The sequence below is a fragment of the Pogona vitticeps genome, chromosome 2 (genome assembly GCF_051106095.1).
Source record: "Pogona vitticeps strain Pit_001003342236 chromosome 2, PviZW2.1, whole genome shotgun sequence".
NCBI lineage: Eukaryota > Metazoa > Chordata > Lepidosauria > Squamata > Agamidae > Pogona > Pogona vitticeps.
Window position 1 is genome coordinate 199,358,793 of NC_135784.1, and position 26,302 is coordinate 199,385,094.

The 26,302-nt window shown below is 38.9% G+C and overlaps 1 protein-coding gene across 4 annotated transcripts in view; it reads left to right on the forward strand.

Annotated features, from left to right (window-relative positions):
• PAX5 (paired box 5) overlaps positions 1–26,302 on the forward strand; it is a 304,245-nt gene that overhangs the window by 106,330 nt on the left and 171,613 nt on the right. For all 4 annotated transcript variants that reach the window (XM_020791379.3, XM_020791381.3, XM_020791380.3 and 1 more), the window contains exon 6: positions 6,546–6,721. In XM_020791379.3, the coding sequence (XP_020647038.2) occupies positions 6,546–6,721 (176 nt within the window). The remainder of the gene's footprint in view (positions 1–6,545; positions 6,722–26,302) is intronic.

Consider the following 26,302-nt stretch of genomic DNA (forward strand, 5'->3'; position numbering starts at 1 on the left):
TGGGAGTTGCAGTTCAAAAGCATCCGAGTAACAAAGGTTAAGAACCCCTGGTTTGGATCACTGTTGTTATGGTTTGGTTCAAACCAAATTATGGCATCCACATGTGTATCTACTTAGATCGATCTATCGTGCCCCTTTAAGAGCTGTTTCGCTTCTTTATGGCACATTGCTGTGGCTTCTGTTTTGTTTGTTTTTTGTATGATTCAGTACATTCCTATTATTCTGTTGTGTAGCTGTGTGAATGGGGCTGTGGGGAGGAGTGCTAACTGACTCTAGCTAATAATAGGCTGGAAATCTGAAAAATGTTAGTAGAAGATAACGTTTCTTTTTTTTTTTTTTTAAGGAACTATTTAATGATCTCTGACCAAATAGATTTTGCAGGTCTTTCTAGCACCAACAACCTTGCAAAATATGTTAGATTAAACACTGTTATCAAACAGGAGCAAAAAAAAAAAAAAGTGCAATTGCATGCTGCGACTAGTAGAGGAATGGTGATCAAGAAGACATAACCAAGGATAATGGAGTCAGAACTATGAGTATTAGTAAACTAACTCTTGTCATTTCTTTTCCACACCTCTGAAAAACTACTGCCAGCACCTAGCCTTTATGGATTCCTTTAATGGTTTCTCTGTGCAATACTCACTTTTGCAAAGTCTTAAAACTACAATATTTGTTGCAAAAAATTGAAGCCTAAGTTATGATCTATTAAGCTGTATACAAATGGAAAACAATAAACTGTTACAGTATTGTATTTATCCAGGCAACTACAGTGAATACTATACCATAGAATACTAAAGCAAAAGGCAGGAATGATAGATAGAGAAATACATCAGTACTAAATTTAGTGTTATATATTGTGGACTTTTATTTCCTATTTATTGTGGCTATGATATCACTCTTATGCATGAGATGAAGGAAAAAAAATCTCAGAGTTCTTATAAACTTGGACATAAGACAATAGACTTTGGTACTAATGCTGATCTCTGTGTATCTGAGACCAGCAGTGGTCCGAGTATATCTAACAGGTCAAGCTTTGAAATGAAGAAGCAATAAGCCAGTGAAATGGTACTATCACCGAAACATGATTGATCAATTGAATTCTATCAGAGACAGTGGACAGTGAGATTAACTCAGGCCTGATAGGTTCAATGAGTTAAAGCATGATGTTCATTTCAGCTTCATTTCACCAGTCTTTGCTTGTGAAATTGGTCAATCAATAGAGGTTGAAGATCATATATATATATATTGGTGACCATCTTATGGGGAATATAATCTAGTGTTGTCAGCTCCTGACTCCGGCTGCCTTCAGTGGGTAATGGAGACAGAGCTGAGACTCTATCAGTGCCATCAAAATGGTCTGATATCTTCTCCAAATGAAAAGTATTTTTGGATCTCTGATGATTTATCTTTCTTTCTCTCTCCCCAACCGCTCCCTCCCCGCTCCTCACTTTGATCTATGGCAAAAAAAACCATACCATCTTGGAGAAATATAGTGATTTCTCTTGCAAACATTTGTGCAATGATCAGCTGCATACACTGCAAAATCTAAAGCTTTTCTTAGTGCCATTATCCTTCACAGCAAAAAACAAAAACAAAAACAAATAATGTTATCGAGGAACCCCAAATAGCTTATATGCAAAGAACTCTGCCAGTGTTTTATCTTTAAAAGCACAGGTTTGTTATTTAAGATGAAAGGGCTGCCAGCTTAACACAGAAGAGATTCAGGACTCCAAGAAGTAATTAAGTAAAAATCTTTTTTTTTTTTTAAAGTCTCTGTTACAGCCAGAGGGCAGCCAGAAAAAGAACTGCAGGTTTTGTATCCCGGTATTATCTAGGTTGCATCCTGTGTTCAAAACTGTACAATTTAACACCTTCTCTAATTAACATGCATCCTTTTAGCAGGTGAAATAATTGTGTTTTATCAGGCAATGAATCTGGGGAATGAGAGTCTCAGGCTGGAAAAAATGCACTTTTTGTGAATAGGATATATTCATATAATACATCCTGTACTGTTCCAATAGCTCTTCATTTCCTAGATTAATACTGGAAAATTATATGGAAAAACATAACAATAGTATGTTACATTTATTTTATATTGCTAATATCATAACCACAGAGAAATTCCATATGTGTTTCTTATTCTGCTTCTTTGTATCCCAGTATTGCATAGTGGGAACATGGTGGCACTGCGGGTTAAACCGCAGAATCCTCTGTGCTGCAAGGTCGGAAGACCAGCAGTCGTAAGATCGAATCCACGTGACAGAGTGAGCCCCTGTCACTTGTCCCAGCTCTTGCCAACTTAGCAGTTCGAAAGCATGTAAAAATGCAAGTAGATAAATAGGTACCACCACGGTGGGAAGGTAACGGCATTCTGTCTCTAGTCCCGCTGGCCACATGACCACGGAAACTGTCTATAGACAAACACTGGAACCGTTGTTCCAGAGCAGGATACTTAATTAATTCTTGGCTTGGAGGTCCTCTCATGAGGATACCATGGTAGCACCCCTGCCTGCTACCCTGTCAGAGATGGTGCAACTACATTATGGCCCCTCCAAAGGAAATGGACCAGGCCCATGTTGACTGAGAAGCAAAACTGATTTAGTCAGTGGAACGTACCTCTAAGTAATGTAATTTTAATGAGTCCAGAAGCTTGAGGGCCTGTGGCAAAGCCCGCCTGTCAACTTCTCCCAGCCTAGGCATGTAGAAAGTTACTTAGGACTGGACTCCCCTTATCTTGGTGCAACTTTGTGCTGGCTGAATGATTGTATCTCTGGGGTGGAGAAGGTTGGGTGTGGCATACTTAAGTTCTTTCACTCTGCCACTTCTCCATTCCTTCCTTCCTTCCTTCCTTCCTTCCTTCCTTCCTTCCTTCCTTCCTTCCTTCCTACCTACCTACCTACCTACCTATCTTGCAGTGTGTGTGTATGATTTTCTAGTGGTATATTTTAATAGGCAGAGTGGTCTGGCTAACAGATTTCCCTACTGAAATATTTCTGCCATTTGCCAGTACAGAAGGGTTCTGCCAGTGCAAGTGGATTTGGGCCAGCTTTAGAGACTTTGGTCTATTTCTAATCTGCTCCAGTCAGTATACCTTTGAGTGAGGACTCCACCCTATATCAGTATATCTGTTTAGTGTTATTGTTATTTACACAAAAGCATGGTTTTCCTATGTGATGGAATGACTGGATGAAGAATCCCTTTACTGCTCCCTGGAGCACATTTATAATTTAAACTGTTAGAAGTCTGCCAACAATATATATGTTTAATTATCAGTGATGTTCTGGTGTACTCAGAAATGTTTGATGGTAATGGTAATTATCTTATACTTATGTGAGTGTTGAAATGAATTATTGGGACAATTCAATATTTGACAATTTCTCAGCCTTTGTGATTGTCAGATTAAATTCTGAATGATCACAAACCGTATAAATCATATAAAGACTGAATTGTAGTCATGGAAAACTAAGGTCTTGCCAAATAGTTTTTAGCTGGAAAAGTGAGAAAGCAGATTAATTTTCATAATGACAATTTAATTTTGTGGACATGAAAATGTAAAATTGATTATTTTTAGTCTTCACAGTATAGTTTCAAACACAAAACTGATTTTATTTCAGGTTTACGTTTAATACATTGCTGTTATGGCCCCCTAAAGCAATAGAATATTCATTTTAATTTACCACTGAAATGCATGTAAACAAGTTTGTTATAAATAGAATGTCCCCATGAAATGTAATTAGCATTTAAAATATGTCACAGGAATGCCTAACAGTATAAGAAAGATTAGACTGAAAACTATCACACACATGTTGTTTTACAATTGTGTTTTGGATCCTTGTTGGTGAGGAAGATTTTTTTCCTTGTTGAAATTGACACAGTTAAGTTAAACTGGACATGGGTTAGTATGTGATAGTTAACATGCAATCAGCCCATGTTTTCTTTAAGATATAGCAGTTGCCTTTCCTACAGTTTGTATTTGGACTGCAGCATTGAGGCTGGTGGAGGAAAAGAATGATACTTTTTATCTCCCAGATTGGTTCTCCTCTGGCTTCTCTTCCATTATTCTATTTGTAAAAGGAGTTTCTGCTCAATGTTCAGCAACCTATTTCTCCCTCAACCTCTGACTCACAGACCACCGCATTCCTCAATGCTTTTTAAATTTTGGCGAGAACATGAGGAATTCAAGGGGTAGGAAAGTTATCTTCAATGCTCTCTAAAAGCTCTTTTTTGGATCTAAAGTCTTACGTCCTGTTTAAAGCCTCCTCTGAGGAATCTGGCTGGTAGCTGAAAACAGGATTCTGAATTAGGTAACCTTTGAAGTGACACTGCAGAACTCTTCAGATATTGGCTGAAATCCTGTTGCTTAGTGGCATAGACCGAACTAGAGTACGCCCATTGAATCAGTGGGAATTTGGTGACGCCACTTCTCCAGAAGTCAAAGGGGCTATTCTAGTTGTGACCTGCTACACTAAAGTAATAACTACAGTTGGCCCAACTGAATCTATGGAACTGATAGAGGAGTTGACTCACCAAATCCCCACTGATTCAATGGGCCTACTCTAGTGTGAGTTAGTATACTAAGCAACAGAATTTCAGCGATTGTTACCTTGTTTTGTTTTTTATCACTTGTTGGTTTGCTCAGCAAATGACAGTTCTGTGCTAATTATAATTTATTTAGAACCACCCCATGATGTATGTGGTGCCTGACGTGGAGCATACAACGGTACCTCCTCCTCTATACAGGAATGGACTGGATTGGCAGTTCAATCTTATTTCAGTATAGGTGGTGCACTAGCCCAGGGTCAGAAACTGTGGCCCTCCAGATATTTTTTGGAACTGCAGCTCCTGTCATTGGCTCATGCTGGCGAGGGTTGTTTATTTATTCATTTGAAATAAATAGTGGGCCAAAAGCATCTAGGAGGGGATATTTGCGTTCCCCAGACTAGCACCTTCCACTATACGTAAGGGCAGCAGAGTAGATTGGGATGCAGGATAAGCTTTAAAGGAGGCCCAGTTCTGATAGAGAGATATGGCAGTGAGGTGGGAAAGTGTCTCAGAAAGAACCACTATGATTGTGTCCTGCAGCTGCCTCCTGAGGCATACATCTCATTCCAGCTAATGGTAGGACTGGTTCTGTTTTGTGCCAGATGCAATAGGCTTCAGCGTTAGAATGGCATCAAGTGCTCTTAAGGCCATAGTCAGGACCCAATGTTATTTTTCCCCAATGTATTTTACACTTTGCTCTGTGGCTTTATGTCACATTTGTAATAGCATCCTATATGATGTTGACATTAGACAACTGATGGGTGTGTCCCATAAGAAGGTGAAAAGCAGAAGCAGAACAATCTTTCTGTTTCCATTTCACTAGAATTATGTAAATGTATATAACTGAATTGCAAAATAATATTGGTTTAACCTGAAATTTTAAAACAAGCATTTCCATGCTCTGTAGAAAGAGGCTCTTGGCCTTTTGGCAACATGCAGCTACCTACCAGAATTTTAATTTTATAAGCTATGGTTGATTAAGCCCGGTGCTTATTCTACTAGACATTATATAATTGGGGAAAGAGATCATCTGCCTTTTATATATTTGCACTTCTCTTTCATTTGTGTGTCAGGCTTTCCTCAGTGCAAATACAAGACCAAAATTATTGTTGTTGCTGCTGTTGTGATGCTGATGGTGATGGCTTGAGTATGCTGGCAATTAAACAAAGAAAAATAAAAAGCACTATCATGATGTCTAAATGTATGCTATTCATACCAACACTAAAAGGATTTCCTGTTTACCTTAGAATCTAGAAACAGTTTTGTGTTATTGGGCAAGGTTCTGAGCAAGGTGATTCCTTTGTTTCAATGCCTGAAATACGTAGTACTATTACAGAGCATGGCTCAGGTGTAGCCGTTTTGTGTATTCAGGTCTGTTCTTCAGATCAGATTTTTTTTTTTCTGGCTGGAGAGCCAACATTTTGCTAACCATGCTTTACTTAGTATGAGCCCTTCTGTATGTTTTGGACTATACCAAGGGACTTGTGGCCCAACAGCATCTGGTAGGCATCTTGAGCAAGGCTAGTTTGGTGACCATCCCTTTCTGAAACTGAAGTACTGATTAGTTTTGAAAAGCAAGCCAATATACAGCAAGAAAGAAATATTCATAACTGCCCACATTTGTCTATTAGTATCCCAAGGGACAGGGAAAGTATTATTTAACGAAGACTGTACAATGAATTTTAGTTAGATGACTATAAGTTAGTATGTTACATTAAGAACATGCACAATTTTATAAGAAGCAGACTGCTGTACATTCTGCTGCACTTTCCTGTTAGTTTTGACCTATGTATATTAAGAAGGGTGAAATTAAATTAAAGAAGGTATATGCTGTTATGTTGTAGTAGTTTCCTTTTATATTATAATCTGTTACATTATCAGTTGACAACATTTGACATGTTCACTGTAACATGTTCACAATATATTATGCTTTAAACTGAAAAATAATTTTTGATTGCCATTGTAATGGCTCTCTGTCTCTGCATTTTTTCCCTCTTGGAAAGGTATTCAGGAGTCTCCAGTACCAAATGGCCATTCCCTCCCGGGTAGAGACTTCCTTCGGAAACAAATGCGGGGAGATCTTTTTACCCAGCAACAGTTAGAAGTGTTGGATAGAGTCTTTGAACGACAACATTATTCTGACATCTTCACAACAACTGAACCCATAAAACCAGAACAGGTAATATTTAGAGCTGCAGCTTTCATTCTTAAGTGTTGCTTCCATACCTAATTCTGCTGTTTCTGTTTCACATTTGATATTTGACAGTTCTTGCAAAATTTGTACAGTAGTCTGATATTCTTTAAGTTTGATAAACTTAATTCTGTATATCATACTCAGTATTTGCTGTTCATTACTCAGTAATTAATACTGAGAATACATGTACATCTAAAACCCAAATGTGAAAACACGTACTTTCCCCCACAAAACGTAACAAGTTACAGTTTCATAAAAGAGGAACTAGTGTTGCCTAGAAAAGCACAGACAAATAAATCTCTCTCTCTCTCTCTATCTATCTCTCTCTCTCTCTCTCTCACACACACACACACACAAATTAAAACACACACATGTATACAGGCAAAACATATATGCCTAGCCAGCCTAAAATGCAGTGGCAAAATACACAAACTGACAACGCACGCCACAAACATACAAGACCAAAATGAAAGGAAAAACAGACATACCATTTAAAACAACTTCCAGCATACACGAGCAGTGATTTGCTGAATAAAACTATCACACAAACTCTCAGAGAGTCTCTCTTTGCAAACAAGAAAACAAGCTCCTAGAATAGGATGCAAACCAGATATTGGCCACAAAAGGTTGTTTTTATTGTTGACTCAGCTGGTTTGCTCAATTAGTCATGGTAAAAAAAAGTCTTGGCTTAATATTTCATGTGAACACAGCCAATGATGTGTAAAAATATGGATATGATGTTGTGGGTAAGAAAAGGCAAAGATAGATGAATGTTAGAAGCATAACAGAAGGATTTAAACAGCGAAGGAATTATTGAGAATTGAGATCTCACTTGGTGGTCATGCTGTAGATCAGAGGTCCCCAACCCTCGGTCCGCGGACCTGTGCCAGTACATGGCCTGAGCTGGACTGGGCTGCGGAGACAGACCTCCCGCCCCACCCCCTGCACGCACTCACCGCTGCACAGCTGAATAGTGCATGCATGTGAACTCCAGCATGCCTATACGAGCGCCATGCTGCCATTTCCACATGCGCACAAGCACAGCACTGCCATTTGTGCATGTGCATGACCGTGTGTGTGCCCGCAGAAGCGCTGCACTGCGGTTTATGCATGCGCATGAGTGTACGCTCATTTGTGTGTGAGAGAGCATGTGCTTGCTTGCACATGCGCAGGAGCACAGGGGTGCCCCGCCTTTCCCAGCCGGTCCACGGGGTGAAAAAAGTTGGGGACCCGTGGTGTAGATGGACAGTACTAGATCTAATGCAAGAAGACGGCAAATTGCAGAAAGAGTGGTACAATCAAATGTTGATATCTGTTGTGTCACATACATCCTGTTAACCTGGAACATAAAGAATTAAAATAAAACTCTTGTTTAAAGATCTCAATATTAATTGATAACATGCTAATGTCACTGGAATGTATAAGTTTTTGAGGTCAAATTCTATGAATGACATGGAAATACGCTTCCCAGATGGAAACAATTAAATATGCAACAGCAAGAAAGGATTTTGGAACTTTATGGAACTTTTAGCTTAAGGAAAATTATAATTTTTTTACAAGTCGCAAATACCTGTGGTGGGAATAAAAATCAACAATAATTTCTTTTGAATGAATACTGAACTTAGTTCAGGATTCTACCTTGTGTCCATTACAGCATTAGATATTTAATGGTGATTACTGATACTAAAGCTGTATTAAGATGGACCAGAAACTAGGGTCAGACATGGTTTCCAAGTAAAGGAAATACTCTAGGTTCTTCTTGCCTCACAAGGAGGCAAAGGATTTTTGTGATCTTGCTTGGGTATACTTTCTAAGGGCCTCAGAAACAGCCAATTTCTCCTGGCCTACAGCCATTGCCCTGGCTAGGAGGACTTGGTTGTCCCAGGAATACTAGTAGATGTTTTTCAACAGAAGAATACTTAGAGGCTACAGTCTGTCAAAGGAGTCAACTGTTTAATGTCCATAACGTATTACAAGGAGCTGGGTTATTAATATATGCACTTCACTAAGAAGTCTTGCTCTCTACTGCATTCTAGTTTTGCAAAGGTGTGGCTTTATGGTTTACCTATCTTATACAGGAACCCCACACTTCATTTATGCTGGGAGTTGAGTGAGATATGTCACAATTAATGATTCCTTTGTATGCTTATGCTTAGCTTGCTGGATAGCTTAGTGGTGCTGGCTATCTGGGTGTGGAGGTAGAGGTTGGAAGTTGGATTCCCCACTATGCCTCCTCTGAGTAGAGCCTTGGGAAAGCTGCACAGTCCTAGGATGCCCCAAAAGAAGGGAATGGTAAACTAAACCACTTCTGAGTACACTGTACCTAGAAACCCTGAAAAGAGTTGCTGTAAGTCAGAATTGATTTGATGGCACACAATTCTTATTATGTATGCTTAACTCAGCCCTGGGGTGGGGATAGGAAAAACAACCAGAACATTTTAAAATGGTGGCAAGACAGCAGATATGCCCCTTAGCATCCTAGGAAACATTGCCTGTATGAACTCAGCTTGACAAACACATACATCAAGCCAACACCCAACTACCTTTCAAGTCATGCGCCTCATTGGCACAATGGGCAGCAACCTCACTACGGCAAGTCTCCAGGCATCCATATATAACTCTTGTATGCCTTGCCATTAGAAATAGGCACTTACTGTGGTTCAGCATTTCAGTGCGTTTTGGCAAAGGTGTTGCATGGGCTCCAGAAGGCAGGAAAACCCATGGCATTGCTTCTGTGGAAGGAAGCATGGTGCAGAATCTGGGGCACCCGCACATCACCTGATCCACCAAACCACACTGAACTGTTGAACCACGGTAAGTGCTCATCTCTACTTGCCACACTTTTGGAGCACCACACAGTGAAGTTTCTATATAGGTCCTTAGGCAAGAGGCCTGAAGGGAACTTCAGAAAATACGCATAGCCCTTGGATAAATCTTTAGGACCCATCTAGAGAGGAAATCACTTTTTTGCCTCTAGCCAAAGAAAAGAGCTAGGAAACACAAGAAAGGTAGTCACAATCAGACATATCTTTCAGGATTCGCTCTATTTGGAAGCACAGCATCATTTGCAAGTTTGATTGCTTAGACTTGAACTTTGAAATAATTTCTTGTCTTGGAGGGGAAAGGCTATAATACTAACAAATTAGCATTTCCCTCAATGTGTGATATAACTCTAAATAAACTAATTTTCTGTGGGATTTCGCAAGCATTAGTCTTACTTTGCCTTCTAATTGTTGTACAGCTTCATGGTTGAGAAAATACTTACAGTTCTCATTCTGACACTTATTGTCTATGATTGTGGAATGATGATGTCTAAATCCAGTTTCGGATAGATGATTTGATCCAGCAGGGATGAGCCATCAATGAAACCTGGTTTCTTCATGAAAATGCCCTTCTGAATTGGGTCTGCAATGGGTACCATTAGTGACCCTGTGCCATAGCCCTGAATACTGCCCAGTTTCTGCTGCAGCTCAGCTTATCTGCCACTTTGTGCAGAGGGAAGAAGTTAGTTGCACTCGAACAGCCTTCTCACTGGTGACTGTTAGGAGGATGAAAAAAAAGTCATCAACCTCTCTCAATTCCCAACAACCCTTCCTTGCAAGATTGCTGGTCCTCTTACACTACTGGTGGTGGGAGAAAAAGTGATTGTTTTAGAGATTGCTATGGGCTGGAATGGGATTATTCCTCTCTCAGTTCCCAATGGATCTTGCCTGTTTCTGTTTCTCCCTGTTGTCCTCCCTGTGTTTGTTCCTTTGCATCTCAGTTTATACTATGTCTCATCATATACACAGAGCCAGGTTATATATGAACCTTAGCTAGGAATATAGCTCAGTGAGTTGGCTATCTGTTTACAAACCCAGAAGTTGGGAGTTTGGTTTCCCACTGTGTTTTCCCAGGGGAAAGAACCAGCCTGTGTAGACTTCAGCAAGCTATACAGTCCCAGAGCATCTCTGAAATAAGGGAATGGCAGAACACTTCTGAGTATATCTAGAAAACCCTAGGAAGGGTTGCCATAAATCATAGTCTACTTGATGGCACATAACAACAATAACAACAACAGCAGCAGCAGCAATTAATAATAATAATAATAATAATAATAATAATAATAATAATAATAATAATAATAATAATAATAATAATAATAATAATAATAATAATAATAATAATAATAATAATAATAATAATAATAATAATAATAATAATAATAATAATAATAAAATAACCCAGCAGTAGGAAAGGACAGGCATTTACGCTTTCAGGAACTTCCTTCCAGGTATTTTCTAACCATCTAGAATGCACCTGTTGACCACTTAACTTAACCAATTATCTCCCTTAAAAAAAGAGAGAGAGTGTAGACTAATGGCGGAGCCCATACAACCAATGGGCCCCGTCAGTGATTTGTGCAGCCCTCTGACTTCACAAATTCCTCATCCCCCCCCCTCCATTTATTTTGGCCAGGAAAAAAGAATTACTGCTCCTGGAAGCCTCCAGAAATAGGGATTATCCTTTAAAAGCAGACCCAGCACCCCTTCCTTGTTTTACCACATCAGAAATAAACATAAAAGGCTTTTTGCAAAACTAACTTCCACTCACTTCTAGTTTCATCCTGGCCCCTGGCCCCATGAGCTTGCTCATCTTTGGCTAGCAAACTGGACTATTTTGAAGTAGTATTTTCAGAACTGTTAACCCTCGTCTGTCCAAACCACTAATCTTATAAGTATACGATACATCACTATGTAATATTGGACAACATTATATCTACAGTATTCTTTCATTTCTATCTCATGTCTTTCCTCTAAGGAGCTGAGGGTGGTAGGTATGATCCCGCTTCCTGCCATATCATCCTCATAAGAACATGCATGTAAGGTAGGTTGGGCTGAGAGGAAATGTCTGAACCAAACTCATCCAGTGAATCTCACAGTTGAGTGGGGATCTCAACCAGCTGGATTGACTGATAAGATTGACCTGCATCATGATTTAAATCAGGTTTCCAGTTAATACTGCTTCATGTATTTCCTAATCAATGCTGCAAATCTGTGCCAGTGTTAGATACCCAGTTTGTTTCACTCATTCAGCAAGGCCTTGCATCTCTTTATTCATGAGCATATCAACATTGTTCATGTTTTCCTTTATTATTTATAGAAATAATGTCTTTATAATATTGTCTGAGCATTATCTATGGCAGTTCATAAGGCTGAGCGGGACTGACAACAGATTCAGCCTTTAGTGTTTGCCATTTTATTTTTCTCTTTATAAAAATCTGATTTAAATTAAGAAGTCAATAAATTGTATCCATTCTGGATCTGACCAGGGGTCTTCTCAGCCCCTGATAGTCTAGGCAGTGCACCTTTTGTTTTCAAATCACTGATAATTTTTTTTATCAAAATAGAGAAAAGGGCAAGCATACTCCTTCTCTGACATACTGGCTGTCTTGAAAGATGACATTCAAATATCATTTACTATTTGACAGCATTTGTTAGTTTACAACTGAGGAAACTACATATTTGACACCAGCCAGGATGTCAACAGGTATAAACAAGTGCATGAGTTCTGAATTTCTATGTACATTTCTCATTCAAACATTTTAAATTCAGAATTTCATATTTAGAATTTAAATTAGTGACACCTGAAAAATCAAATATGCAGCACAGAAGACTAGTTAGGATTGTTTTGTATGTTTATGATATTTACTCCTGGAAAGGAGACCTGAAGTAACTGTTGTCATGCAGCCTATAATGTATGGTGGACAAATTGTGTCTTCTGAGTCAGAAACTAATTGCTACCAGATGTATGGGGCTGTGCTTGACAGGGGAACAGATACAAGCATCCTTCCTATGTAACAATTTTAATCACCCAAGTGACTAGTGTAAGCACTTCTGTAAATGAATAATACAGAATGCCACACTTTCTGTTTTCAAATGATTATTAAATTTCCTTCAAGCCTGGAAATGAACCTATAGAGAAAGGGGCCAATATGACCCTAGAGGGGTTTTAAAATTGTTCACAGTTTAGTCATTATTACCTGTGTATCCCCTTCAAGGAAAATACCTCTGTGTATGTCAGTAGCTGTGGCGGGGAGGCTGGTGCAGGGAGGAGGAGGAGGAACTTCTAAATCCAGCAAAAGAAAACACATCAGCAGTGGAGAAAAACCTTCCCATATTTACTCTCAGCAGACTATTAAACAGCACCAGGCTATTAATTTGGATTTTGAGTCTTCACTAAAGCCCATAAAAGTGCACAGTTGTCGAATGGAGTTCATTTTAATTTCCTTTCAATCACAGTAAATTATTCAGGTGATAAATCAGCTGGGGCAACCTCCTGGCTGTAATAGAAACCCTAATTCCTGGCTAATTATCCAGCCCATTGCTGCCAACAGATCAATACTTCTACAAAATGGAAAGGGCTAAGGCCTTGCAATGGGGAGAGTGTCAGAAAGACAGCTGGGAACACTGACATGTGTATGACCCCCCTCATAGTTCAAAGGTCAGAGGAGGTTAAACTGTGCTATGGGTATCCTTTCTTCTTTCCCTCTCTATCTCTTTTTAAAGGAATTAATCCTCCTGCTAGTTAATACAGTAATTGAGAATTTGCGATATTTTCTTCAATTTGCAACACGGTTTTACAAGAATCTCCAGCAGATGCACCTACATTATTCTGTTTTTTTATAGTCTCATTAAAAACTGTGTAGTTACAAGCTGCTAATATAATAATCTGGTAGAATGCCCATGTGTATTTCAGATAGCACTTGCTAGGCATTTTTTGCACTGGAATTTCTCTTTCTCTCTGTATTTAGAATGGTATACTAAATGTCTGGCAGGCTGCTTATAGACAAACAGGCACATCTCCATACTAAAGCACCCAGGACCTTCTGGTAATGTCCTCTATTTTATTTAAGAGAGATATGAGGAACTTTTAAAAATTAATGTTAGCACAGCAGAGATTTTTCCACTGAGTATGCTTCATCTTGAATTCTTGAACAGAAATGTAGAGTCTTCCTGGAGTGAGAGGTGTGTGTTTGTGGTTGACAGGACTATGAAGCAGTCATTATTTACAGCAGTAGTCCCCAACCTTGGGCCTCCAGATGTTCTTGGACTTCAACTCCCAGAAATCCTGCCCAGCAGCGGTGGTAGTGAAGGCTTCTGGACCAACTAGCAAGGAAGCACAGCAGTAGTCTGAAAAATGAGTAAACTTTTGTTCTTTCTTGACCATTTTTTGATGTTTGGTATTCACCTTGTCCATGTCAGTTCCTCCTGAGTAATCAGTTTCCATGTGCACGACACCATCAGTAAGCTGTCTGGTTCTAGACTCAACCCAGTTCTACCACTTGATGCTATCAAGCCAGTCACTGGGATTTTCCAGATGCACTGTTATCCTATACCAGTTTTTGTGTATATGGTATATTGATCATATGTAATTCTGAGATTCCTCAATGTTTTGCTTCAGTTTCTGCAACACTCATTTCTAGAAAGTCCGGTTTAGTTTATTTTTTTCCAATGATGGTGTAGGCTCTAGTGCCGTCATGTGCTTCAGTGTACCAGCTTTTTTTTCACAGTGTGCATTTGTCATTCTTCAGACATGTGCTATGCCATGTATTCTGCAGGTCTGACCTTTCCTCTACCTTCTACAGAATCTTTTGGTGTATCCCATTGCCAATTCTAATTATCCATGCTCTCCTTCTCACTCCTCTTCCTTAGTAGGAAATTCCAAAGTTGTATAAAATTAATTACTGATTGATTGATTAGTTTAACACAGCAGCTTCCAACCTTGTGTCCCCAGAAGTTCTCAGACTGCAACTCCCAGAAATCCGAGCCACCACAGCTAGTGGTGAAGGCTTCTGGAAGGTTTAGTCCAAGAACATCTGGGGACCCAAGATGGGAACCACTGGTAACCGGTTCCTGGAGTGGGGTGTGGTTTTTGATTCTTTTAAGAGTTAGAAAGTGTTTCACAGGGAGAACATCCACTGTCTTGGGATTCTCTTAAACAGCAGCAGTTTGCTGTGCGTTTGCTAGGTGAATTGATCTTATAGCTGCCAATTTAGTGCTGTGACAATAAATCGCTTCTGTGGGAAATAACAATTGAAATGAGAGGGTGGTGTGGCCCTGGTTTGGTAGAAGAATAAAAACTTTTCTCAACTCCCAAAGAAGGAAGTGCTGAAAATGCAAAATAGAACTAAAAAGGAACAAAGGTGGAGGTCATCGCCAGACATGAGAGGTGTTGCAAAAATGAGAACAATTGACATTACTGGCTTCCATTCTAAAGGGATTCAGCAGACAATACAGTGGTCTGCTTCAGAGGCTAGCAGATTCTTCTACATTGAAAGTTTTTAAACAGAGGTCAGATGGTCAGTTGTTGGGATGGTTTAGCTGTGAATGTGTGCTTTATTGGAGGTGACTCACTAACTTCCCAGTTCTACAATTCTAACAGCCGAAAAACTGGGAGTAGGTTGTGTGAAACAATGTATTAAAAAGTCATCCTTCTGGAAGACCTCTCCAGTCTTTGAAATCATAGCTTAATCTCCCCAGAAGAGAATATATATTTTTGGGAGGTTTATCCCATTTATATGACCTTTTTGTGTATATATAAATGAACAAATGAATGTGGCAGAAACATAATCAATTTTGTTATTAATTCAAACCTAGGACTTTCTGTATGCCTGCAACAGTTTACCTGCTACATGGTGCTATCTCTCAATTGGAATATATTGTCTCATAGAATTTAGGAAGCAACTTTATATTTGGTTGTATCTGATAAATTTAGTCTAGTATTGTCAACAGTGACAGTGTCTCCTTGAGAAGATTTAGAAGAGGTAGCTATGTTAGTCTGTGCTCGAATGTCAAGGAAAAACAAAAGCAAAATAAAAAATAAAGTAGTTGTAGAGAAAGCTTTCAGTTTGTCTCAGTCCTGCCAAGAAATGCTAGGTCTGAAGTTCTGGTTCTTTTTCCTTTTTCCATGCAAAGTATGTCCTCTACCACTGAAACATCCTTTCCTTCTTGGTCAGTGTGTGAGGGTTTTGCCTCTCATTCTCATCATATCTATGTACCACATGACTTTCTGAAGGGGCAGCCAACAAAAAGCAATGAAAGGGTTTTGTAGTACCGTAACAGCTTAACAATGTGAGTTTGCATAAGCAGGGACAAGATATATATGATGAAGTGAGCTGCAGTTTACAGAACTTTATGCCAGATAAAACTCTGCATTTTTATTTCTGCTTCGTTGTCTGGAAGTGTGGGGTGGTTTATTTATTTTTTATTTTTTTATTTTTTGGAATAAGCTCTTCAAAGCTGGAAGAGTCTAATTTTGGGCAAAATGAAGAACCACAGACCCCCTTTGTCCATTCCAAAGCTGTCATTAGAAATATTTCCTATTGCAGCTATTTGTTTTCAGGCTTCCAAATTCTTCGAGAAGTACTAGGTTCTAAGGATCACTTGCTTTACAACGTCAGAGAAGCAATGATAGTATTAAAGCAACATTGTTCTTTAAAAGTGGTGACAATACTGTACCCTTCCACTGCTTCTTGAGAGTCTGTTCCAAAATCGTAATGAAGCAACATATTTACAACTGTATATCTAAGCAGGTGGTACCTTTCATCTAGCAGCATAAACAGGCACAATGCTTCTGTTTATGAAAAGTGTGATACACAGGCCAGTTCAGTTGATTTGGTTGTGTTTGCTACAAAGGGATTACAGTCGTAGAAATAGTCGCTGAATTTTTCCCTTTAAGAATGGAAGCTTCAGCTGTCAATAGATTTCCCCCTACTCCCGGTTTTGACAAGCTGATTTTTATGTGCACGCAGTTTTCATTGGAAATGGTATAAAATTTTCTTGCGTACTGCAGCATGTTGCAGCATGTCATGTTGGGTGGCGCCAGTCATATTGTGTTATGTTATGTGACACAACATAACACAGCATGATTGATGCAGCCTGGTGTGTTGCATGACAATTGGGTTATAGTTATTGAAAAATGTTGTGAAAACAATAGCTGCCTGTTTTTTGTATGCAGACACCGGGGCTTTGCTTTCGAAAGGTATCCTGCAGCTCATAAAAGCCTTTAGACATCCTTGAGAGCTCTGAGAAGAAGAAGCAGGTTTTTCACAGTTTTAAAAGTATGATCCTAAGACGCACTGTTCCAGCACACAAGTGCTTAGCATGGGGTGTCCTCCTGTTATAGAATGTGAGAAGCCATCTAGAATGTGGCCAGATTTGCTGGATCAACTGTGGAAATATGCTTCAATGTTTCATTTCCTCCAGTTACATTTGTTTACCTCCTTAGAAGATTCTTGCCCACCGGTATTTTCAGCAAATATTGTTCACTAGCGAGTTTTCAGGCAAATTGAATTAGTGTTCGTAGCAACATCAGAAAGTAGTAAGCACAACTAGCACTTTGTTGCTAGTCTTCCTAGCTGCCATTGGAAACCACCCGCTTCTTGTAGTCCAAGGTTCATTTCAAAGTGTGTAGGAAAAAGGTACATATATGCACAATTTGTCCTGTTTTCTTGGATCCCACTGCAAATCTGCACCATCCCAGTCTGTTTTGAATGTATTACAACAGAATACCCATAGCCCAACTTTCCATTCCTTCTGTGTTGTGCTTTGGGTATGAGACAAGAATATAAAATCCTCCTTTCAGACAGTACTAGTAATTGTGTAGCACTAAACTACATGGGTACCATGATTTGGGTTGGATTTGTGAGTTTTGTTGACCTTCTCTAGGTTCTAAAGATACACTTATTGCTTAAAGCTTTAATCTTCTTTGGTCAGTGTAGGTGAATTTTGTAATTCACAACCGTTGAGTTTCGGAATGGATGCATTTTTGTTTGTTCTTCATCTGCTTTTATTTCAGTATATTTACATGTAGCAGAAATAGGGGATGGAGAAGCTATAAAAGGAATGGGAAACCTTTACTTTACGAGTGTGTAAGTTTACTGATTTTGCAAATGTAATTGTGCTGTGCCCAAGAGGGCACACATACCACCTCATAACCTAGTATGCATAACTCAGTCATTCACCTGTACAGTCAAAACTGTATATAACTAGACATGAATGTGCATCTTATAGTCTTTCATACTCCATGTTTCTTTTCTCTCTCTCTCTCTCTCTCTCTCACACACACACACACACGCTTCACTTGGTCCATGGAGATATAAAGTATTTGCAGTAATTGTCAATGTGCTCAAGGAAATTGTCTGTATAAATGTCAAAACTGCAAAACTCTCTTGCAGAAATGAAAGAGAATGGTTAGTAAATTCCTTCTGATATTTGGCAGTTTATTTAACACTTCCAATGTGTATTCTTCTCGATAGATCTCATGTTAAAAGCAATACAGAAACATTAAATAGTCAATTCCCAAGCAATCAAAAGGAAATCCAAATACTGATGGCTTCAAAGGGAACTGCACCTACCTTTCCTTGCATTTGTATCTTTGATTGACAGCAGATAGCAACTCTGTAAGTCGCCAACATCAAAGACAGAAGTGAAACAAGGAATGGACTCTGCCCATGCACTGAGGCAGAGCTGTGATTTATGGATCATCCATCAGATTTTCAATATCATGTCAAGACATAATATATGAGTGAGATGAGTACAATATAATTGCTCACACCGTCTTTGTGCCTTTGAAAAATAATAGAGACAGTGAGATCATCCATGCAGTTTATAGTGTGTATGTGATGTTTGCCACTTGCTCTTAGAAAACAGAACTGTCTGAAACTGGGCATTATAACACAGGCAGTGTTACAGTGTATGGAACCTCTTCTTTATGTGAGACTGACCTGCTGTCTGCATTAACCCTGCATTGCAACTGAAAGAGAAATGTATAAAAACATAAACTTGCCAGCTGACTTGTGTAATGGGAAGCTTTGATAACTCAGAGCCTACTCATTTAAAGAGAGAGTTTGTGTGTGGGATTGCAATTGAGTTTTGCCAATGGGAGGAAATATTGTACTTTGTCCCAGCTAATGGGAGACTCCTGCTATATTGGTTGAAAGCACAGCTTTTGTTTCTTTTGTTTTTGAAGAGACCCGAATACAGTAGAATTCTCCTAGGTTTAGGTCTGTAAATTGCTAATATTCTCCAACTCATTTTTGCAGATACTTCTTACATCTATGAGGTAATTTACACTTTAAACGAATACATTGTAAAGCCATATTTCTCATACAGCCTTTAAAGTACGACATTTTGAGATAGTGCTGAATTATTTTAAAAGGAATTCAAAAAAATGACATTTCACAACTTGTGGAACAGCTGGGGTGATGATACTGAACATCTGTCCCAACACTGAAACTTCAATAACTGAAAGCTCTAGAACCAAAATGAGTATGTTTCACTTTCTTAACTACTGCAAGCCTTGTGCACCTGCAGTGACACTTGCCTGCCCAGTGACATGGAAGCACCATGTCTCCAGAGGTAGTGGCAAGAATGTTGTGCCTTCATCCTGAGAACCCAGAGAGACAGGGTGTCCAGAAGGAACACTCTCTTTCACTGCCCAGAATTGGCAAGATCCATCCCTCTTATGTTTGCTGTTTTGTAAGAGCAAGTGATGAACAACTTTTTTCTCAAAATGAACTGCTGGATAACTCAATGGTTTAGGTCTCTGGCTGTAGAGCCAGAGGTTGGGAGTTCGATTCCCCAGTGTGCCTCCTTGACAGGGACTGGGCTCAATGGTTCACACACACACACACACACACACACACACAGAGAGAGAGAGAGAGAGAGAGAGAGAGAGTAATTGAGAATATAAGAGAGTAGGTGATCTTACTTTGGTCTATGATGACACATCTTTGCACATGAGGATTTTTTCTAGTTCATTCTTTCCTTCTAAGTCTCAGCCTTCAGCTGATTTCTCAGCTACATTGTCCATTTGTATTTGTTTGAACCAAGCTACAGAAACAATTTCGACTTCTTCATTGTCAATATTAAAGTTATGTATTTCTTTTGAAGACATGATTTTTGTCTTCAGCTACAATACTGCTTTAGCACTTTCTCCTTTCACCTTCAACAGGAACCATTTCAAGTTATTGCTTCTTTTTGCCAGTAATATGATGTTCTCTGTGTGCCTTAAATTATTGGTGTATCTCCAGCTACTCTTCACTCCTCTTCCCTAATCCAGCTTTCCATGTGATATGTTCTGCATATAGGGTGGACAGATAAGGAGATAAAACGAATGCTGGTCTGACAATTTTGCTTATGGAAAACCATTCTGATTCTTCATATTTTGTTCTAATTTGACAGTATAGATTGCACATCACGTCAATAAAAATATTGAGGCGTACTCATTTCTTTAGAACAGTTGATAACTTCTCATGACCCAAACAATAAAAGGCTTTGCTGTAATCTGTAAAGCAGAGTGATTTTCTTCTGAAATTCTTTGATATACTCCAACAACCAATGTATCTTTGCAATATGGTGTCTAGTGTTTCTCCATATTCTTAATCCAGCCTTAATATCAGGCATTTCTTGCTCCATAGATGGTTAAAAAAGTCTTGCAAAATCTTGAGGATCACTTTGCTCAAATGAGAAATTAATGTAATTTATTGTATTTTCAGCCAGATTATTTTTAAATAATTTCTGAGCTGCCTTTCTAAAGCCCCACAGTAGCAGAAGTTTGCTTTCTTGCCTTTTGTATTACTGGACATTGTTATATTAACTAGTTTTAGAGAATGTGACTTTTCTTTCCTCTTTCAATCCCTTTTATTCTTTATTTGTACTGGAACAATACCTTTATTTGTGCATTTTTGAAATTACTCCAGTATGGTTTTTGGAAATTGTTTTACGGCCAACATCTTTATGCTTTAATTTGTGATATTTCATGTTTTTCTTTGTCATGTCTTGCATTTTATTTGACTATAGGGATTTGAATTTGGATTTAATTTTATTAGAGTTGTCATGTACCACATCTCAGGTGATCAGCAACAGAAATTCCAGAAATAAGTAAAGCAGGCCTAATTTAAGCCTTGTTGGCAGAATTGTGGGTGATCATCTGCTAGCAGAACAGTAAGATCCATTTCAACTGGATGGGATACATCTCTTCCTTCTTCAAACACTCATGTGCTCCCCAAAGAAACTGTATAGGACTGAAAGAGGGAATCAGCAGGGAGGAAAGAAGGAAGTTATATTTGGATCACAAGAAGAACACTGAGTTTTAGACTACAAAACCCTGGTTTTATCCAGACACGTTCTCCGTAGTCTTAACTTATTCATTGTTGGTGTTAACAGCATTTTTCCTGCTGTCCACATGGTGTTTGACTCATTTTCATTAGTATGGTGGCAAAATTCATGACTTTCCATACTTTTTCTTTCTTTATTTCTTTGTATTTCCTGAATGTTATCAAAGAAAGCAAGTTTGAAGCAGCAGCTAAGCTAGTGTGTGGACTCAGCTGCTGAAAATCTGAAAGACTGGCAGAGCACACTTCTGCTTTCAGGGAGAGAAATCACGTCCAGATATCTTATTCTAGGAAAATAAGAAAGCTAATCCTTATCAGATAAATATATTAGGATAAGATAAGTGGAGATGCTGGGAGGCATGGCTGCCTCTTCACCTCTTGAGAACAAAGACAAGATTTCTCCTCTGCCCTCTTCCAGAGAAGTGACATCAGCAACCAGAGGAAGATCAGTCCAGGTTGAAGAAAGGTTAGAGCAGGTAAGAAACAATCTAGGACACCTGAGGAGCTCCTTCTCTTGCTCTCTGCTCCTTCCCCATGCATCTTTTTCATGTAAATAGATTCGCATTCTCTCATCTCCAACATTGGAGGCACAGTTTTTTTTTTATGTAGGAAAAAAACCTTGCTTTATTATGGAGGCAGATTTTACTGTTATGGCACTTTTCATATAGGTTCATATCTGGATGAGAGTTTCTTGATAGAAAGCTTTTACTTGCTACCGAAAGCCGAAGGAAGGAAGGAAAGAAGGAAGGAAGGAGGGAGGAAGGAAGGAAGTGAGGAAAGACAGAAGGAAGGAAGGAAAAGAAGCTGCCCCAGAGAAGTCCAAGGAGGAAAGTGGAGTCCTAGAGTTTTTTGAACAAAGGTTTTTGTAAGAGATGGTTTTAGGGACGTGTTTTTGGACACAAATCTCCATAAACTATATGCTCCAAGTGGCAAAAAGTGGAGGAGGGGGAAGGGAAAGGAGGTGCTCTGACTGGGTGAGCCTTTGGACTGTAACACATGTGTTACTTGATGTGTTAACAGTATCTGAAATGAAACACACAGATATGTAAGAAAAGCTGGTGGCAGTAATTTAGACAGATGGGAATATGGCTCTTCATTTCAGTAGCATCTCACACCTTTCAAAAGCATAGAGACGGCTCAGTAGACAAACTAGGGGCCTTCCCGATTAATAAAAAGATTGCGTCTTATTCTTGATGCTGTACTTGTTCTTATCCTAGATTCAACAGCAGCACAAGACTACCCCAGTCCCATGTAATATGCGTGGGCATTCACGCAATCATGTTTCCAGGTGCCGATCATTCTGGTCATTTCTGCAGTACTCCAGTCACGTCTGTCAGGATCTGTTCTGGAAATGTTATTTGAATGGAGAAAGGGGTTATAAAACTCCAGAACAAACAAATGAACAAATAAACGTATACTATGCTTTCCCCTACTCCTTCAACAATTATGCCTGACAGAATTATGTTTTCTAGTGAATTGTGGGGAAAAAAACATACTTATTGTATTGTAAAAACATACTTCTAGATCTGGTTAACTCTTTTTTTTGGGGTGTGGCTACAAAATAAACATTTTGTTGCCCTTCCCTTCGCAATTTTGTCTAACATTTATGAAAAATAAACATTTGCGGATAAAAGATAACCAAAAGAGTTTATTGTTGTGTTGAGCAATTACGGTATAGTTAAATTCACTCAAACCTATCTGTCAGTCCTGATTTCACAGATTTCTTTCCATCATGCGAGGATACTTCTTTTTTAATTTTAAACAGTGAAATACTTTTAATTTCTTTGACATTTCTAAGTCTTTCAATTCAAATTGCAAACACAGTGTTGCTAGATTAATCAATTGATGCTGCAATCTCGGTCACTGTAGGTAGGAAGAACTACCCCTGAATCCTTCTGCATCTGGTGAATACATTTAGTCCTACATAAGCTTATGCCATAATACATTTGTTGGTCTTCAAGGTGCAGCAGATCTCTTGTTTTTGCTGCAGAGTATGAACAATGGCATCCTAACTCAAAGACACACCGGGTGTAGGGAGTGAGGCTTAGGCTCTGCTACTTGCTGAAATAGCTTTCTCCCAGCAGAGCCCTCTTTTGCTAGCTGAACCCTATTTTGGTAACAGAGAAATGCTCTGCTGACTAAAACCTGAGTCTTAACTACTGAAGATGGCAGAAGACTAGCTAAGCTGACACTAAATCCAGACCTTTTCCAACCTAGGGATGTGGGAAATTAATTAGGATTACCCATGTCTTCACCGAACTTTGTCCTGACTCCTCACAACAGAAGAACAAGCTGATTTATCACTTGTGCCTGTTTCTGTCTCATATTATGCCGCTTGAACAATACTGTAGCATAGTTTCAGCTGTATGAAGGGTTATCTCTAGTGTGGAGTGTAGGCTTAAGCTCAGTTGTCAGAAGAGCCACAAATGGGATGAAGAAGTGGTGGCGGTAGGAGGAGGAGTCAAGTTATGCCAGATCCAAACAGACCATAACAATGGCAGAAGTCCAGTAGCATAATTTATGCAGCATCAGTTAAAACAATAGGATTTCAGCCACAGAACAATGTTTTTTTTAAAGCACAAATTATCTTACTTTTCCTTCAGTAACTCAATAAGGGACTTGTATTAAAGGATCAGGCACTAAAGGGATAATGCATTTAAGCCAATTGATGGCACAGGTGTGTCATTTGCTAGACCACATTAACTAACTAACTAACTAACTAACTAACTAACTAACTAACTAACTAACTAACTAACTAACTAACTAACTAACTAACTAACTAACTAACTAACTAACTAACTAACTGACATCACAACACAAATGTAAAATAGCCTTCAATCCCAAGTGGGTCTTTATCAGGCTCGGCACCACAGAATGGGAGTTTGGTGTAGAAGAAACATGAACATTCCAAAAAATGTGCTATTGCATATTAGAATATCTCCCCCAGGGAGACGTCACTTCCGCTCGGGGGGATGACCAGCTAGGAGCGAACCCTCCGTATCGCCTAGCAAGGTAAAAAGCTATTAAAATGCATTTCTTTCTTTAGAAGAATGTTTTTTTTATCATAAATCCTTGGAGAGAAGGATAAGGAAGGCATATTGCTGATTAAAAGCCTTAAGGACTATGTTCTTTTAAAGTTAAAAACTACTTTCACTTTCATGGCCGATTAGCTACTGGCGTTTTCCAGCTGCCCTGCTCCTAACGAAAAGCCTGAAACAACAATAATTATTTTTAATTAGAACTCTCTATGTCAAGGAGGAGGGATAAAACTGCCAAAACCCCCTCAGATCGCAGTTTGGAAAGATTGACGACACAACCAACTGAAGACGATAGGATGGACGAGGTTACAAGGCTTATAAAAGATCTGTCTTGTAAAATGTCTGAAGGCTTTGACAAAACAGAGCAAAGATCTAAGTCCATCGAAAGAAGCATCACTAAGCTTCAAGATCAAATTTCAGGGGTGTCACAGGAGTTAAAGGACATGAAGAGCAAAATTAGGGACCTTGGTGATACAGTTCAAGGAAATAAAGAAGAAATTGTGTCCATGGCTCAGCAAATTTCTGATACCAATAAAAAGCTTATATTTATGGATGATAACCTCAGAAGGTCTAATATTAAAATAATGAACTTCCAAGTGCAACAGGGCCGAGATCTCAGAAAGGAGATAATGGATTGGATAAACTCTATAATGGATACGCAGCATCTGATTGAAACAGATATAGAAAAGGCATATTTCCTGGGAAATCCAAGTAGTCTCGGTATTAGACCAGTGGTTGTGAAGTTTTTGAATCATACAAAGAAAGAACAATTTTTAAAAGCAATCAGACAAAAACAAGACCAGCTGGTTTATAGGGACAGAAAAATTCAGATTTTCCAGGATTTTTGTAAAGAGACTGCGAAATGGCGAGGATCTATGCAGCCGGTTACAGCAATTCTGAGGAAAAATAACATCAGATATCATTGGGGCTACCCAATTTTTTTGAAAATCTGGAAAGACAAGATTTTGTTTAAAATCCACTCCTGCGAGGAAGGTTTACAACTGCTGAAAGATTGGAACATTTATGAAGGAGAAAGTCAGGAGTTAATTCCAACCACAAGCAAAGAACTAGAAGGCTGAACCAGAAGGAAGAAGATGGACCAGTTTTTTCTTATATTTTTTTTATTATTCTATCTTATTTTTTATATCTTTTATTTTTTTTCCTTTATCTTTCTCCTAATAAAATCTTTCTTATATATATGTATGTGTGTGCATATATATATACATATATATGTTTCTCTCCTCCCCTCTTTCCCCTCTTCTAATTTTTGAGGTTCTTTTTTGTTGTTTTTAAAATAGCTTTATAGAATAATACCATTTATTTATTTTACTCTTGTTCTAATCATACTAAACACACTAAATTTAGATAGTAAAAGGGGTAACAAAATTAAAATTACTAAAAACTAAATATAAACTCTTTAAAGGATTCCAGTAAGGGGAAGGGGGGAAGGAGAAGGGTATTCTTATTCTTATTTTTATTTTGTTACTATTGTAGTATTAAACATTAAGTAGAAATGCAAAAGTTAAATGAAAAGATCGGAGGCAAGGCTCCGGTCATGGTTCCGCCGGACGATGGTGGCGTCTCCCCCCCACCTTTTGCTCATGCCAGTGGTCATGGCATGGGACCATGGTGGAGAGGATACGAATGTATATGTTCACAAAATTGGTGAAAATCAATTATGGGGTGTTGTTTTGTCTATTTTATGTTGTTGGTGGGAGGTAAGGTTACACACGGGACCTATTGGAAAGAAAACTTTTGAACACATATGGGTAGAAAAATAAGACTTGCAACTTTAAACGTTAAAGGCCTCGGATCAACAGTGAAAAGAAGAAGAATAGAAGCATTGTTGAGGAAAAACAAGCTGGATATCATCTTTCTACAAGAGACTCATCAATCAGAAAAAGGAGTCAATGAGTTAAAGATGAACAATATCGACATTTATGAAAAAATTTTTGGAACTTCTAAATCTAGGGGTGTAGCAATTATAATTTTCAAAAACTGCGAATTTAAAGTAGAAAAGGTAGTAATAGAATATCTCCCCCAATCTTGTTAGACAAATGGTTGCAAGTCATTCAGTATCCCTTACTTCAGGGGTCCCCATCTCCCAGTTTGCAGACCGGTCCTGGTCCATGGCCTTGCCAGTACCGGGCCGCAGAGACAAATTTCCTGCCCCCCCCGCATGCGCAGAGGCATTCACACCCCTCCCACACATGCACGGCCTCTCCCATGCACACACAGGCACACGCGTGGCCCCATGGATGCACGGATGCACACATGGCCCTTCTCATGCATGCACGGATAAACACACAGCCCCTCCCACACATGCACGACCCCTCTCACTAATGCACGGATGCATGCACGGTCCCTCTC